Source organism: Abramis brama (genome assembly GCF_963993115.1).
Source record: "Abramis brama genome assembly, chromosome: 17".
Lineage (NCBI taxonomy): Eukaryota > Metazoa > Chordata > Actinopteri > Cypriniformes > Leuciscidae > Abramis > Abramis brama.
The window spans coordinates 9,986,756-10,002,546 of NC_139979.1; the positions used below are offsets into that span (position 1 = coordinate 9,986,756).

At 38.4% G+C, this 15,791-nt stretch overlaps 1 protein-coding gene across 1 annotated transcript in view; it reads right to left on the reverse strand.

Moving 5' to 3' along the window:
* tsnare1 (T-SNARE Domain Containing 1) overlaps window positions 1–15,791 on the reverse strand; it is a 124,561-nt gene that overhangs the window by 94,095 nt on the left and 14,675 nt on the right. Inside the window, exon 2 of the mRNA XM_084088506.1 lies at window positions 5,726–5,856. Within this exon, the coding sequence (XP_083944632.1) occupies window positions 5,726–5,810 (85 nt within the window). The 5' untranslated portion in view covers window positions 5,811–5,856. The remainder of the gene's footprint in view (window positions 1–5,725; window positions 5,857–15,791) is intronic.

The following is a 15,791-nucleotide window of genomic DNA, read 5'->3' on the forward strand; positions in this document are numbered from 1 at the left end:
TGAATACACGCACACGCACACGCGCACGCACACGCGCATGCGCACGCGCACACACACACACACACACACACACACACACACACACACACACACACACACAGTAACAGCACTGCCTATTCTACAAGGCTGGCTCAACAAATAATGTCCATTTTCCAATCTTTTTACATTAAAATATAATAGAAAAGTGGGGAAGTTGAGTCAAAATCAAAGGGGAACATGCACAGTATGTCAAGTTAGATGGAATGCAGAAGAGCTCAGTACATTTTTACGGTCTGAGTGTAGGAGCCACTGGAAATAAACAGACACAAAATGCATTAAAGTGCTGAAAAACAAAGCCACAAAGCACTTTTCTCAAGTCTGGGGTTAGAAAATTGATCTGAAATATCTGGGACAAAGGACAAATTAACTTCTGCCCTTTCTGAATTGTTCGTCGAGGCTGTAAATGCAGATTCTGCAGGGTGTTCAATTATACTCTCAAATCAGGAAATGACTTAATCAAAAGCTTTCTCCTTGTTATGCATGAGGTCAGTATGTGGCTCTCTCTCTCTCTCACACACACACACACACACACACCCTATCGGAAAAACGCAAACTCAAACATAGAAAGTAATCCCCATGTATTGTAGAGGGTGAGATGAGCCGAGGGAGAGAGGGGTTTACAGGCCAGTGATGGCTGTCAGACGATATGTGTGATACAGTGTGAGATGGGTCCTTATCCCCGCAGTGCAAGATCCAGGCCTGTCGCACAATGACTCAACTAACGAAAGCAATGCATGTATGAGCGGTTGAAGCACTGACAGGATAGTTTTAGTCAAAAAATGCTGAACCATAATTTATCCGTTTTTATCGGTCTATGCATTGAGGTGTTGACACCATGGTCTATGCACCATGACACCATGGTGCCATTATTAATGGCCAATCGCAGCATTGAGTGGTTTAATTTCTCTATAAGGACTCTTAGAGCATTACCTGCATTTTTTGTTATTAAAATACATAATATTGTAAGATATTACAATTTAAAATAACTATCTTCTATTTTATCTTATTTTAGAATGTAATTTATTCCTGTGATGCAAAGCTGAATTTTCAGCATCATTACTCCAGTCTTCAGTCACATGATCCTTCAGAAATCATTCTAATATGCTGATTTGGTGCTCAAGATTTTTTTATTATTATTATCAAAGTTAAAAATAGCTGGGCTGTTTTTTTGTTTTTTTTTGGAATCCTTGATATTTGTTTTCAGGATACTCTGATGGATAGAAAGTTTGAAAGAACAGCATTTATTTATTTTAAATAGACATATTCTGTAACAATGTAAAAGTCTTCACTGTCAAATTTGATCAATTTCATGTGTCTGAATACAATTTTTATTTCTTTCCAAAAAAAAAAAAAACTTACTGACCCCAAACATTTGAATGGTAGTGTATCTTGAGTTGTGTTTATTTTTCTAGCCTAGACCTTTCTAAACGAGAACATTTTGCCAATGGGGCAAGAAAAAAAAAATCTACATATTGTATATTTTCTGAAAATAAGTCTTAATATCTTGCTACTCAAAAAAAAAAAAGTATGTTGTTTTAAGGATGAAGAACAAGACAAAAATAATGATTAAGAAAAGAAAAATTCTGTGCAAAAAGGCTCCAAGCACATCACAGAATGTTTTAGTACTGCTAAATACAGTATGCTCAGTTTAGATGATTGCTTTAAAAAAGAAAATACTTAGAAACCCAGCCTGAAGTGCATTGCTTATTGCAGGCGTGTTTATTCACTGTCGTCAACACCAGAAGTCACTGTGTGTTTTAGGTTGCGTGCACAGCATGTGCAGCTCCAGTTAATGCATTGGGAGGATCTGGCAGTGCTTTGCACCCTCCTTTGAGTTTTCTTCTGCAAATACACTAACACGCGTGCACTCTACACATATAGAATCTTTAGCTCTGGGGATTTTGGGGCGAGCAACTCCTCTAATCTGTGAAGAGAACTTTGTGGTTCTGTCAGAAAAGCGAGACCCAAATTTAAAGCTTGGTTCTTCATGAGATAACTCTGAGTACTAAGAAGTTTCAATCAGAACAGCACACAAAGGAGGTTATTGAGTTCAGGAGCTGTATCCTCACATAGAACATGCATGGATACTTCATTCGTTTAAATCAACCCCCTCTAAGAGAAAGGGATGCAGATAAGAAAATATTAAAATTAGTTTAGGTTGATGCCTTAATGTCACTATTATGCACCATATATTGACTGCTAATCAAGTATCTGTGTACTATGTACAATGAAACTACAGTATCATTAAAATAAATGGGAATGCTCTTTTCAGGTATTTTAGACCTTTTTGGTCCAGATAAAACCCACATTGTACCCAATAATGTATGGGTTATTCAGCTTGGACAGCTACGTTAATGGGTATTTAACACACAATGTTTGACATTTCCAGTCTTTCCCAGCACTTAACTTGTCGCTAAACGTTATGAAATTTTCTCTCATTACACTGATGTAATCTCACAATCCATACTGAAATGTACTAAAAGACCCCCACCTCCCCAAGCCCACCAATTAGAATGCAATCAAGACATTGACGCACGACATGGCCTTTCTAGGTAATCATGGAATGCTTGATTACGTCTATGAGCGAAAGAACCTTTATTCCGTAGTCATTTGTCTTTCACATTTGGTCTCGGTAACATGCAATATGGTTATAGACAATAATACTGGTTTACGCAAAATTGCACTAGTGGAAGTCTGAGAGGGTTGCAATTCACAAAATCAGACAAAAGTGCAGTAATTTGACTTCTATGTGTCAGAATTACAGTGGCAAAGATTGCTGAAACAGGCAGAGATGGCTTACAAACACACCACATGGATCAGCACAGACAATCAGGCCTATGTTTTGTAGCTGCATATGTGTGTGGTTACATGCTGTTTGTTCCACTTTCTCTCTCTGAATGAGGCATGACACCTGAGCTCATTTATTCCTTCTGTTTGGATCAATGAAGCATGGACGTGGAGCACGCCCCAGGTTTGGCCGCTCATGACGGCTGTGTGGTCCCTGCTGGTGTTTCAGTGTCCATTCATTAGTCTCTCCACACAGACAGACCCACCCCCGCAAACCTCCCTAATGAACACAGCAGAAGCTGAAGCTTCATCCAGACAAGGGCTAACCACATGTGCTGGGCTCTGCTCAGACGGTCGCCTCATGACAAGAGCTTTTCTTTTTCTGTGCTGAGAGAGGGGAGTGAGACAACAGTGCAGTTAACCAATACTGAGAAATCACATTGTGAGGAACATGACGGCCCCAGATATGACAAGACTGTGCTGTGACGTACTTGCAGGCAGGAATGATTGAAGGAAGGAAGGAAAATGAAAAGAAAGAAAGAAGGTAAGAAATAGAGGGAAGGCAGAAAGACACATGTAGAAAGATTCAAAAAACAAAGGAAATGAAGAAATGACACAAGAAAGGAAGGAAAGTATGGAAGGGAGTGATGTCGAAGGAGGTAAAGAAGGAAGTTTGGAAGGAGGGGAGGGGGGGGAGGGAGGAAGGAAGGAAGGAAGGAAGGAAGGAAGGAAGGAAGGAAGGAAGGAAGGAAGGAAGAAAGAAAGAAAGAAAGAAAGAAAGAAAGAAAGAAAGAAAGAAAGAAAGAAAGAAAGAAAGAAAGAAAGAAAGAAAGAAAGAAAGAAAGAAAGAAAGGAAAGACCTGGCATCTAAACAAAGATGCCAGAAAGGAAAGAAAGAAGAAAAGAGGAAATTAATGAAAAACAGAAGAAATATCTTGCAAACAAGCACCAGACGAAAAGAGAAAAACAGGAGAGTGTTGGCAATGCTTAGCTAAAACAGAGTAAAGAAGGACAGGAGGAGGAAGGAAAACAACAGCGGTAAACGGAGTGACAGAGAGAGAACGAGAGAACGGCGGAGAAATGCATATGCTGCTGGAGGGGAGTTAAAAGGTTTGGCAGGGGAGAGGTGGGGAAAGATTAGCTCGACTGACAACTCCATTAGAGACTTAACCCTGGCTTTGATCATCGCCTGAGCCACTCTTCAGCCAGCCTGATGCTGGAGCGCACAAACACAGAGAGCTGACAGACTCCTGAACGCAGGTCTGCCAGTGATCAAAGCCTTGTCTCTTCTAACCGCGCTCTCTCTCTCTCTCTCGCTGTTGTCCTGTGGGACTGACAGCAGCCGAATGCTCAGACACACACAGAGAGAGAGAGATCTCAGAATGTGTGATTTACTCCGATCATGCTGCGTGAAAGAGGAAGCTATTTGCTTTTGCATGTTTTGATTGTGAGAGGTTCTGTGCGAGGAAAAAAGTTGTCTTCCATTTTAAGGTGTTCTCTTACATTTGCCGCAACCCCTTCCATCCAGCATGGCTCTGATAAAAACATAAACTCTACTAACGAAAACAGCCAACAAAAGGCACATGCTGATAAGACTGACATTTCAGATGATCACTTTCTTACCAACACATTCTTTTATTCATGCAAATGAATTCATGTCTTGAATATGTCTTTTAAAAGGCCGTCATGCATAGCACTATCTGCATTACACAACAACCGCAGGAAGGCAACGTGCGCAACTGTTTTTCTTGTTTTTTTAAGTAGCATTGGTAGGGTTTCTTAGATTACATACTTAAATCCATCCATCCACCCACCCATCCACCTAACTATCAACCAATCCATCCATCCTTCAACCTATCATAATTAAGTTAGCTTAGCTTGCTAGTTAAGGAAAGTACATTTACATTTACATTTATTCATTTAGCTGACGCTTTTATCCAAAGCGACTTACAATTGCTATACATGTCAGAGGTCGCACGCCTCTGGAGCAACTAGGGATTAAGTGTCTTGCTCAGGGACACATTGGTGTCTCACAGTGGATTCGAACCCGGGTCTCTCACACCAAAGGCATGTGTCTTATCCACTGCGCCATCACCACCCATCACTTTATGAAAGTACACTTTCATATTTATGCGTTTAGTTATTATGGAAATGAATCTTTAATATTTGGAATGACGAGAGTGAGTAAATGACTTAGCTTGCTAGCTAGTCACAGTGTTTAAGGAAAGTGTGATTAGAAGTAAACAACACTTTATACATTATATTTAGTTTTCCTTCCTTGCTTGTTATGTTTAGTTTTATGCCTATGGCTGAAGTGTGTCAAAAGAGGTCAAGGTCAACCCAGATTATGTGACTACAGAGTGACCTAAAAAAAAAGTCACCCAATATGTACTTGGTTTTGCTGCTCTGATATTAATCACATTCTAGACACCATTTGTAAGTAAGTCAAGGTCTTGTTTATATATTAAAATCAGGCATTTTCGATCACATTAAGGCTTACTCTGCCCACAAAAGAAGTGTTATCCATATTTAATTTCCATATTTCTTTTTGGGCCTGTAGCTATTTTTTGTTGAAAGATCTAACAAGCTCTTCTGTTACCATGACACTGTACTATAACTATCGAAGACGATGTTTAATTGTCAACATACATACATATTACTCGTTACTAAACACATCAGAACTCAGACGAGGCAGAACTTCACTAAATTAGCCATATGGCTTATTAATCCCATGATGATTTATGCAGAAGGAATAAACGCATAATGTCGTGCTTTAGTAAATGAGGAGGGACCAAAATCTTTGTCTCCGTCGTATGATTTATAATATTTTTTTCAACAAAGCCTGATGATAAATAGTGAGAACCCCTGCCTGTGAGCATGAAAAAATATGTGTCTTTACCTACTGGCTGGTATCCCTGCCTTGTGGGCCCACCAAATGGATTTCTGCTTCCAAAAGAGCCTGCGTCAATGGATCCGTACGACATTCTGGGTCCTCCGATAATTTCTCGAGCAGTCAAATGGAACTAATCTGCACAGGCAAACAAAGAAACAAGAATGAATATTGGTATAACCACTATAATAGAAAGAGAAAGAATCAATTAAATCATAAATAAATCAACTAAGCGAAATATTTTAACCCTTTTTGGCAGCACACCTATAAAATGGCCACCGTTTAATGTATATTGCAAACAAAAATGGTGAGGGTTGGCTAAAATTGACAGTAATAATTGTTGCTTTTGTAAATAAAATAAAAACATTTTCAGAACTCTCAGGGGGCCGATGTATTCATGAAATAAGGAATTCAGGTCAAAAACATGAAACCCACATGTCTGACAGTTCTACTTGAACTAAGTTAGGGACTGTTTACACGACACGGTTTTCAACTAAAAACGTAAAACTTTATGCGTTTTGGTCGTTCGTAACTCTGACCCGTCAAACTCATGGGGCCTAGTGCGCAATTAACAGGGGCTCATGTGCTACTTCATCCATGCACTGGGACTGTGTGTCAGTTACATTCATTAGCAAAGTGCTGAAGGTGTGAACTGATATGGGGCATCTGTGGCACGACTTCACCCCACAGTGACATGTACTTTCTGTGTGTGTGTAAGTGTGAGCATGAATTAAACCGCTTGTGACACAGTTACACTACTCAACATGAATCAGTCCTCGCGAACGGCTTAGTCATCTGCATTGTCCGTTAGCATCCGTAATAACTTTGCGAGGGGTGTGTAACATGGTTAAAAAGGTTAAAGAATGCATTGGGAAAATGTCTGTCACAGTGTGCACAGTGAGATAACAAACCTGCTTAATGAAATCGTTTACAGTACCATTATGTTACATACAGTACAGCATCAAATGTCATCATCTGAATCATGCATGACAAATACAGAAATGACATTTCAACAGTTCTTGCATGTTTAACAAGAGGTGGAATTAAAAGGATAATTCCGTCATTATTCACCTGTCATAGAAGGATAAACTAAAAAGTTACAATTTTTGGAGTGCTAGTTAAACAAATGAATAGAAATAAGCCAAATAAAGCAATTAAATAATATATTTTAATAGATAATGATACAACAGGAACCAATCAACTGCGCCCTATAGATAACAATGTGATTATGAGCAGGTTGAGTTAAAGGACCTATTAGCCTGCGCCATCTAGGGTTTCATGACAGAACTTTGTATTTATACAGTTTGTAGTGACATGAGGGTGAGTAAATGACAGTTTTCATTTTGGGGTGAACTACGCCTTTTATAGCCTGGCTCCACCCTCCTACGTACTTCCGTTCAATTTTCATTTTCCTTCAGTACTCCGTCTGGGTTTGCGCAGAGCCCGTCTACGGAGAGCCTTGGCACTTCATATTAGCCCCATTGTATCGATCTTGGTTGCAGTTCCATTAGAACTCCACTGGAGGTGATCGCGGGCGAGTACAGACTGAATGGGAGTCTATGGGGCTAGACGGCTAAATGTGTCTCTTTCACCCGATTGCCGTTGAGAAATTAAATTGCCGTCAGATTTAATTGTAGGTTTTGCAAGTTCAACATGGGTTATAGGTCGAAAGTTGAATGAACGCGTACTTATGTCCTTTCGGTTTCTTACAGGTTGAGTTGTTGTTGCCCATAACACACTAGCATTCTGCTAATGAACGCTGATTGGTCAGTGAAGGACTGATTACGACCAGAGATACCGCTTGATGGCATCGTGGCATCCGAAGCGGGACCAGAAACAAACAAAACAAAAACTCTTCTAGCATGTGTATTTACCTGTGTCAGCTGTGTTGTCGATGCCTCGAGAGAAAAGAACGTGCAGAGTGCGAAAGCACCAAAGCGACTGAAGGATTGCCATAAAGCAGTATCTCTGGTCGTACGATGTGTATGACGTCATTGGCATTTTAAAAGACTTTTTAAAGCAAATAAGTGACTCTAAAAAATCGAACACCCAGCAATGTGTAATTTCTTTGCATCTCCTTTCGAATACAACATTCAAATTACTAGACAAAAAATTATATCCTGAGACAAGTGGATTTTGATGGGTATTTCGCAATAGACCTCCATTCATTCTGCACTCGCCTGCGAGCGCCCCCACATGGACAGAGACGTGTCCAGAAACCGGAAGTAAGCAGAGAGTGCCAATTCTCTTCCTATTAGACATTCTCTGGTTTGCGGTATATTCGTGGGTTTTCTCCGAGCAAATTTTTTACCGGTCCAATCAGCGAACAGAGGGAGTGGCTGAGAACGATGACGTTGAGGTTGTGCGCTAGTTTGAGCTGTAGGGTTACGTCACGACCAAACGTTAGCGATTGGTTATGGCAGATCCAGAGTGGCTCTGGGCAGATCCAATAGTTTTAAACTTCAACAGAGTACCCGCCTTCAAGGAAGTTAACGCTTGTCAATGGAGAGTGGCCAGACTCTCTGTACAAATGAAATGTACGAGAGTCTGGTAGGACCAGGCTACGCCTTTTAAGCAAAAAAATAAAATAAAAAAAAGTAAACATTTTAAATAATTAGACATTTATTATAAGGTATTTCTGAAGATTCAAGCAAGATTTGCATGCAAAACTATAAAAGTGCCGAAGAATGTGTGAGGACCTGTGGAGATAATGACAGATGTCTCAGCTGAAAAGATTGTGTTGTTTCTGAAGCAGAGAGTGAAAGTGGGCGAGGTGGCCAAGCCTGCGGGAGGAATGAGATGGAAGATGAAATTTGCCGGGCCACGTGGCCAAATAATCCGATTAATTTCCATAGAGCGGGAAGATTAATTACTTTTGGCAGCAATAAAACATTTCTGTGCTTCTTGATTTCGAGCCCAGACAATGATTTGCTCATGCTCACTCAGATCCGGGGAGATGTTTACTTCGACTATTTTTGACTATATTTGACTACATTCTTTAATTAAAAAAAATATATATATTCTTCTGTGCTAGCTTGCACAGTTCACAGAAATGAAGTCAAATTTTAATCCTGCTGTTGTTGGTTATTTCCCATTTAAATGGATAGTTCACCCAAACCTGTATGAATTTCTTTCTTCTGAACACAAAAGAAGATAGTTTGAAGAATGCCAGGAACCAAACAGTTGATGGACCAAACATGATTGTGTTTTTGTTTAGTTTTTTTTCCCCATACTATGGAAGTCAGTGGGGCCCATCAACTGTTTGGTTACACGTATTCTTCAAACTATCTTCTTTTGTGTTCAGCAGAAGAAAGAAATTCAAACAGGTTTGAAACAACTTGAGGGCGAGTAAATGATGACTTTTTTTCTTTCTTTTTTTTTCAGTTTTGGGTGAACCATCCCTTTAATTCAACTTGGAAACATGATTATTTCACACCAAATAAGACATGTTTTCGAATAACTATGCTTTTGAATAACAAAACCTGTAATTACAGTAGCTTAAAGATCAGCTTGTGATCAAATTGGCAAAAACAAGATGTTAAAAGAAGTTGTTAATGGTATCGGAGTTCTCAGATGGTAATAAAACAAGAGCTTAGTTCTGTTAACCTTTCCACCCTTTGTCTGATGTCACAAAGACTCACATCATGACTGGATGGACCGGGCAGAGATTTGACTGACAGGTCACTCATATATGAAACACAGCGGTTGATTAACTCAGGTCTCAGGTCTCAGATCAGTCTGTCACTCACAATTAGACAGCTGTCTGTTCCTCTTCTAATCATGTGACTAGACAGGAAGGGGCAGAAGGACATGGCCAACTGTCTTTATAAAATGTACTTGGGTGGTGTTTCAGGATGCGATAAATATAGACTATTAGTAATGAAACCTTACAATGAAGTCATTACGTAGATAAAGTTACATACTCGATCTAATGGGTATCATATGTAAATATTCTGAAGTAAAGATTTTTGTTTAAATTATTTTTACATTTAGCAAAATGGATTTAATCTTGTGATTTTTTATTTATTTATTTCAACAGTTATTCCACAACAAAATATAAAACCTATACAATGTGTAATACATTTAATATAACTAAGATATACATTTAGTGATAATGATAAATAGCATGCCAGCTTAGAGGAGGCCCATTAAAGCAAGAAAGAAAAGAAAGAACTTAAAGAGCTAGAATGCTGTACAAAAGTAACCCTCAATAATTTGATTATTTGTTTTTGAACAAAAGATATTTGAGGTCAATTATGGATCAAACATCGCCCTTATGAAATATGGTAATTAAGAACCTTTTCTGCAAAAAAATGTGCTCTGTATTTTCCAGGAAACGTGTGTCAATTCCAAAGACAGAAACTGAGAGAGACAGCTATGCGAGAGAGAGATAGAGAGAGAGAGAGAGAGAGAGAGAGAGAGAGAGAGAGAGAGAGAGAGAGAGAGAGAGAGAGAGAGAGAGAGAAACTCCTAGTGCTAGTTAAACAAATTTAAGTAAATGAATAATTTAAGTAAATGAATAGACAGCTAAATTAATTAACTAAATTGAATATTTTAACATTTTATTTATTTGATGTGTATTGAACAGAATGCACACAAAAATGTAAATAGTTCCCTAAAATATCCAATAATAATGATAATAATAAGTATTATAATAAATTAATTAGTATGAATAATGTATTCGGCCTTGAGCAATGGTTACAATTTAAAAATACATACTTCGCCAGCTGAGCATCTGCCAATGCAATGTGATCTTTCTTCAGGTTTTATAGAACTCATTGATTGTAGGTCATTATCAAATAAATGCACTTAATTATTAAATGAACATACAAATAATATAATATAAGAATATTTAAAAAAATCGTATTCTTAACCCTTTAGAACCTAGAAGTCAAAAGTAGTCGATCTCCGAATGCAACGTAATGAACTGACTCCATATGAGGAAATGTCATGAACTTGTAATTTCAATGAAAAGCATGATAACTTAGATACAAAAATTACAAAAATCTTTACTCTCCTCATGTCACGTTGCATTCGGAGATCGACTATCTTTGACTGACAAAATTCCAGCCACCGGAAACACTAACTGATAAAGTGAGTCGTACAAAACCTCTCTTTTTAGTAAACTTTGTGTACACAAACAATGTTGTCAATGCTCAAGTTCATGTGTAGAGCCCCTGGTGATACTTTGAGCACAGTTTCATGTTGTGTCGAGCCTCCTTAGTGTTTTAAAAATAGTGATTTTGATGCTATCATAGAAGTGCCCCAAGCACTCCCATTCAAAAGGCATTTTGACCAAAAACGAAAATACGGTCAATCTTAAAAGTGGCGTTTCCATTCTAATTATGCTTTTACACGAAAGTTTGACTCGGGTAGATTAACAAAAAGAGCCTAGGTTCAAGTTTAGCGAGAGTTACCCTTTAAAACTACTTATTGAAAAAAAAAAAAAAAAGCATCTGCAAAAGGGAAGAGGAGCTCACACTGTATTCAGACCTTGAGAGAAGTTGATTTGAGGTGAGAAACAGAAAGCAAGAAGCAGGGAAAGAAAGGAAGGAGGGGGGCATATGTGTCATCCCACAGCTGCCATTGAGGTGTCTTCTGTCTCTTTTCATGTGTGTGGTGAGCAAGTGTGGGAGAGAGAGTTTGTCAATGCGTGTTATCAGGGGGGCGGTGGAAGTGGGCCGGCAATAAATACAGCCATCAGAGGCCGTGCAGGATTGTGGGCCGACAGGGGGCCGACAGAATGCTTCATCACTTCCTCTCATTCTGAATTTGTCCCCTCACTCCGCTACCCGCCCGTCTCCCATTATCACCATGGAGAGGCTTAGCACAGCACGAGAGCACAGTCACAAAGCGGAACACTCAGGACATTGCTGTCACATGGCCTGCTTATTTCACACTCACACTCACACACACACACACAGCAACAGTGTGCCAACCTGAGGGTTTTATGTGAGTGTGTGTGTACCATATCATTCACAGAGTCCGTAAACACCAGCGGTGCACAGTCTCAAAGCCTGTAATCCATATTTTTACGGCGTGATTTACAGGCATTAAGGATGTCAGACCAGTCACTCTCAATCTGGCCAAACACTCTATATGGCTACATACTGCCAGTGTTTGGGATTGACCGCATTTTCTAACAGGTTTGACTGCTACATTTTTCAGTAGTAAGCCCAGCTGTTGTAAAAATAGCTTTGCTTTTCAGGAAACAAGCAACAAGCTACTTTTTTCATAATACTAGTAGTGTGGCACATTGGCGACTGCTTTAAAATATCATAGAAAGCACAACTTCCCTAAAATGTTAGCAATGATGTTTACAGTACATGTACACCGACGCATGTATCATTCCTATTTTGCACCCGACGCACAGCGGACTTTTCCCTCCACAGACACACGTCGGTAAATGAACTTGCACTCCCGGGGGGGCGGTTCTGCGAAAAGAGGAGGCGTGTCCCAGCGCAAACGTTCCCTGGTGCTATTTTGCAGTTCCAGAAAACAATTACGCCACAGACCAGGAAAAACCTAGTCTAAAGTCAGTGGCGCGTTTAGATGCTATTTTAAGGGCGCATGCTTGGCCATAATGTAGCGTGTGCACAACGCGCATACACTTTGCTTCTCTCATCTACACAAATGCAGCAGCAATTGTCATTTTTGCAAACCATACATAATTACAAGGAAAAATATTCCACACGAGCGAAATTATTGTGGTGTCTATGAAGATGTGAAAAAATAGGCATAAATCTAGCTTACACATTTACCCAAATTATTATACACCTGTTTAACCGAAGCTAATTTGGGTGGGTTTCTCCCAAACCCATACAATGTCACTTCTCTGTCTTTTACGGCCCTGACGAGAACGTCGGTCTCCTTGGCCGTGAACCGCTCCTGGCGTGCTCCTGGCAAATCCGCCGTTATAATAGCAATCCGCCATGGAACAAACGCGCCTGCTCTTAAAGGGAATGTGAGATGATGCTCTGATTGGTTTATTTCACGTTACGCCCAAACCACACCTATGAGTAATGTAGCTACTTCAGACCAACCCATTTTAGATTTGCGTTGGGCGTAAGAGTCATTTATCCCGCCGGTATAATAGCAACAGCGCCCGAGATCCGCCCACAAAGTTACTTGCGTTTCGCGTTTGATACTTGCGTTTCAGATCGTTAAAATAGGGCCCCATATGTGTATGTATATATATATATATGCACAAAACATGGCCTAACACTGTGAAATGTTTTAAATGTACATTAACATACACAACAGTTCAAAGTTTCAGGGTTGGTACGATTTTTTTCATGTTTTTGAAATAAGTATTTTATGCTCACCAAGGCTGCATTAATTTGATAAAAAAATACAGTGAAAAAAAAAAAAGGTAATGTTGTGAAATATTATTATATTTTAAATTGTAATTTACTCTTATGATGTCAAAGCTGAATTTTCAGCATCATTACTCCAGTCTTCAGTGTCACATGATCCTTCAGAAATCAGTCTAATATGCTGATTTGGTGCTCAAGAAACATTTCTTATTATTATTAATGTTGAATACAGTTGTGCTGTTTTATATTTTTATACAGTTGTGAAATCATTATATCCCATTACATGTTATAAGCCTACATAAACATAAAATTACCTGAACTGCATGTAATAGGAATTCAAGTAAACACTCAATTTAACAATATTTAACAATGTAAAAGAGGATTGAACAACCGCATTCTGTTGCTGTGTGAACATTAGATGATAAAATCTTCATCCAACTCTGTTTTGATTCCAAAGCATCCTTGTGTATGTATGACGTGACTTCCTCATCAACATTTTATGGACATTGAGAAAAACTGCAGAACTCCTTGAAATGGATTTAGATTTGGTTAAAATGGAATTAAAATGGCACACTGGCCAAAACAAACACCAATAAACAGGAGATTTGGTGGGATTATTAGATCAGTGTGAAAATTATGTTTGTCCCATATTCTAAATCCAACATCCATCTTCAATATTTAAAATGTTTGTGTTTGTTGGGGCAATAACCAGCATTAAGAGTAGAGGAAGCTGGGGGAAGATTTACAACAATGTGCATTTACTTTTAAATTGTAACCTATTCAGATATGTACGGGATGATGATGATGATGCATCCAATGTGTTATTAAAAGAAATAAATAGAAACATTTACAACTTTAGTTTGTCATAAAATTAAAATTATTTGGGCTTAAGATGGCCCCCTATGGGCTTATTAATATAAATATATAGGCATATGTCTTAAGTGCAATTAATATAAATTACTAAATCAACATTTTTTATTATTATTCGAACAAATGAATAACCATTGATATAAAGCAAAATCCCAGTAAGAGATTAATCTGAAAGGTACATTTGATTTACATACAGGCCTATGAATATGTACTTATTTAGCTGCCCATAATTTAATTGAAGATATGTCATAATAACAACACTGAATTCAAATCGAAAGACAACTAATAAGCCAGAATATTTAATAAAAAACATAAAGTGTAAGGGATGTCTTTATGAATGGCGGCTGCTCCTGTTCTGTGATTTTCTGCAGATTTCTGTGGGCACATATTTCGTGTGGGCCTGCTCATCGCCTATTGTTAAATATAACAATGCAGCAAAGGGAACAGCAGCTTGACATGGTGCCATGAATGTGCGTCAAAGCGCATGAGGGTGTAATTTGTTTGACGCAGGAAAAATAAGGAAACCCCAGCAAAAAAAAATGTAAATCATTAACATAATTGCTTATTCTAACCATTCAACATGATCTAATATTAATGTTTTATCATGCTAAATGCTTGTCTGCTAGGTTAAAAGCAGGTCTGATCTGGCCCTAGCTGATCTAGGCTCTCCATCATATTACCAAAAAAGAAAAAAAGAAAAAACCTAAGCCTAAATGGAGACCAGAGACAGGTCCATCACATGACAAATGTAGTTTATAAATTGTAATAATTATTAAATAATAAAAACACCAACATTATGCCACCGGGGGACATTTTGAAGGGGTCCCAATAAAAAAATAAAAAAAGTTTTACTCTTGTTTTACTCTACATATGTAAATGAATTACTGTGTCCCCTATTAAAAAACAAACAAAAATTAATAAAAACAATATCTAAGATGGTTGCACTTATGTGTACTTACAGTGTACTTACCTAAGAAAGTACTGGGTAATATAAGGTAACTATATGGGTTAAGGTTAGGTTTAGGGGTAGCTTCAGGGTTAGTAGTTATTACCCAGTTATTACTATAATAAGTACATAGTATGTACATGACTGTAAAATAAAAGTGCTACCATAAGATTATTCAGTGACAAAATATGATCACTTTACCTCAAAACTGTTCAGGAATAAATCGTATAAATGTTTAGATGAAAAAATAAATAAATAAATAAGAGCATAGCCATCCAATAATGTGTTTAGATTCAATTTAGTGACATCTTTCACCATCTTCCCCTCATTTTTGGATCTTATCAGCCGTAATGCTTCCATCTGTGCTTACTCTATTTTTTTTTTTTTTACCTCTTATTTCCTGTATGGAAAGTACAGCCTGGACACTGTAAAACATCTGTTTTTTCACTAGAAAAACAGTAACATGAGGGTGAATAGGATAACCAAATTTTAATTTTTGGTATGAAACGATCCCTCTAACATGAAGGGAAGTTATTAACCTTGAGTTTGGAACTTCACATTTAGGCAACATGGTGCACAAAATATCCCAGACAGCAACATAGTGTCGGCCCAGATCCGGCCCACATCTGGTATACGTGGAATCCAAACGTACCAGATGTGGGCCGGATTTGGGCCGACACGATGTTGCTGTCTGGGATATTTAGTCCCACTGCTTTTTGTCTCTCTGTATTCTTGTAAGCCTAGTAAACAGTGGGATTGCTAGTTACATTTTAAAAGCTTCAATCTCTAAAATGGTGTTGACATTCAGTCCCAAAACTAGAGAGTGAAGGACACATGCACTCACCCACCCAAATTTAGACGGTACAATTACCCTGTCACCTATAAGAATAACTTATTATTGAGATAAATTGCCAAGTTTTCGACCAAAAATAACCTCCATCAG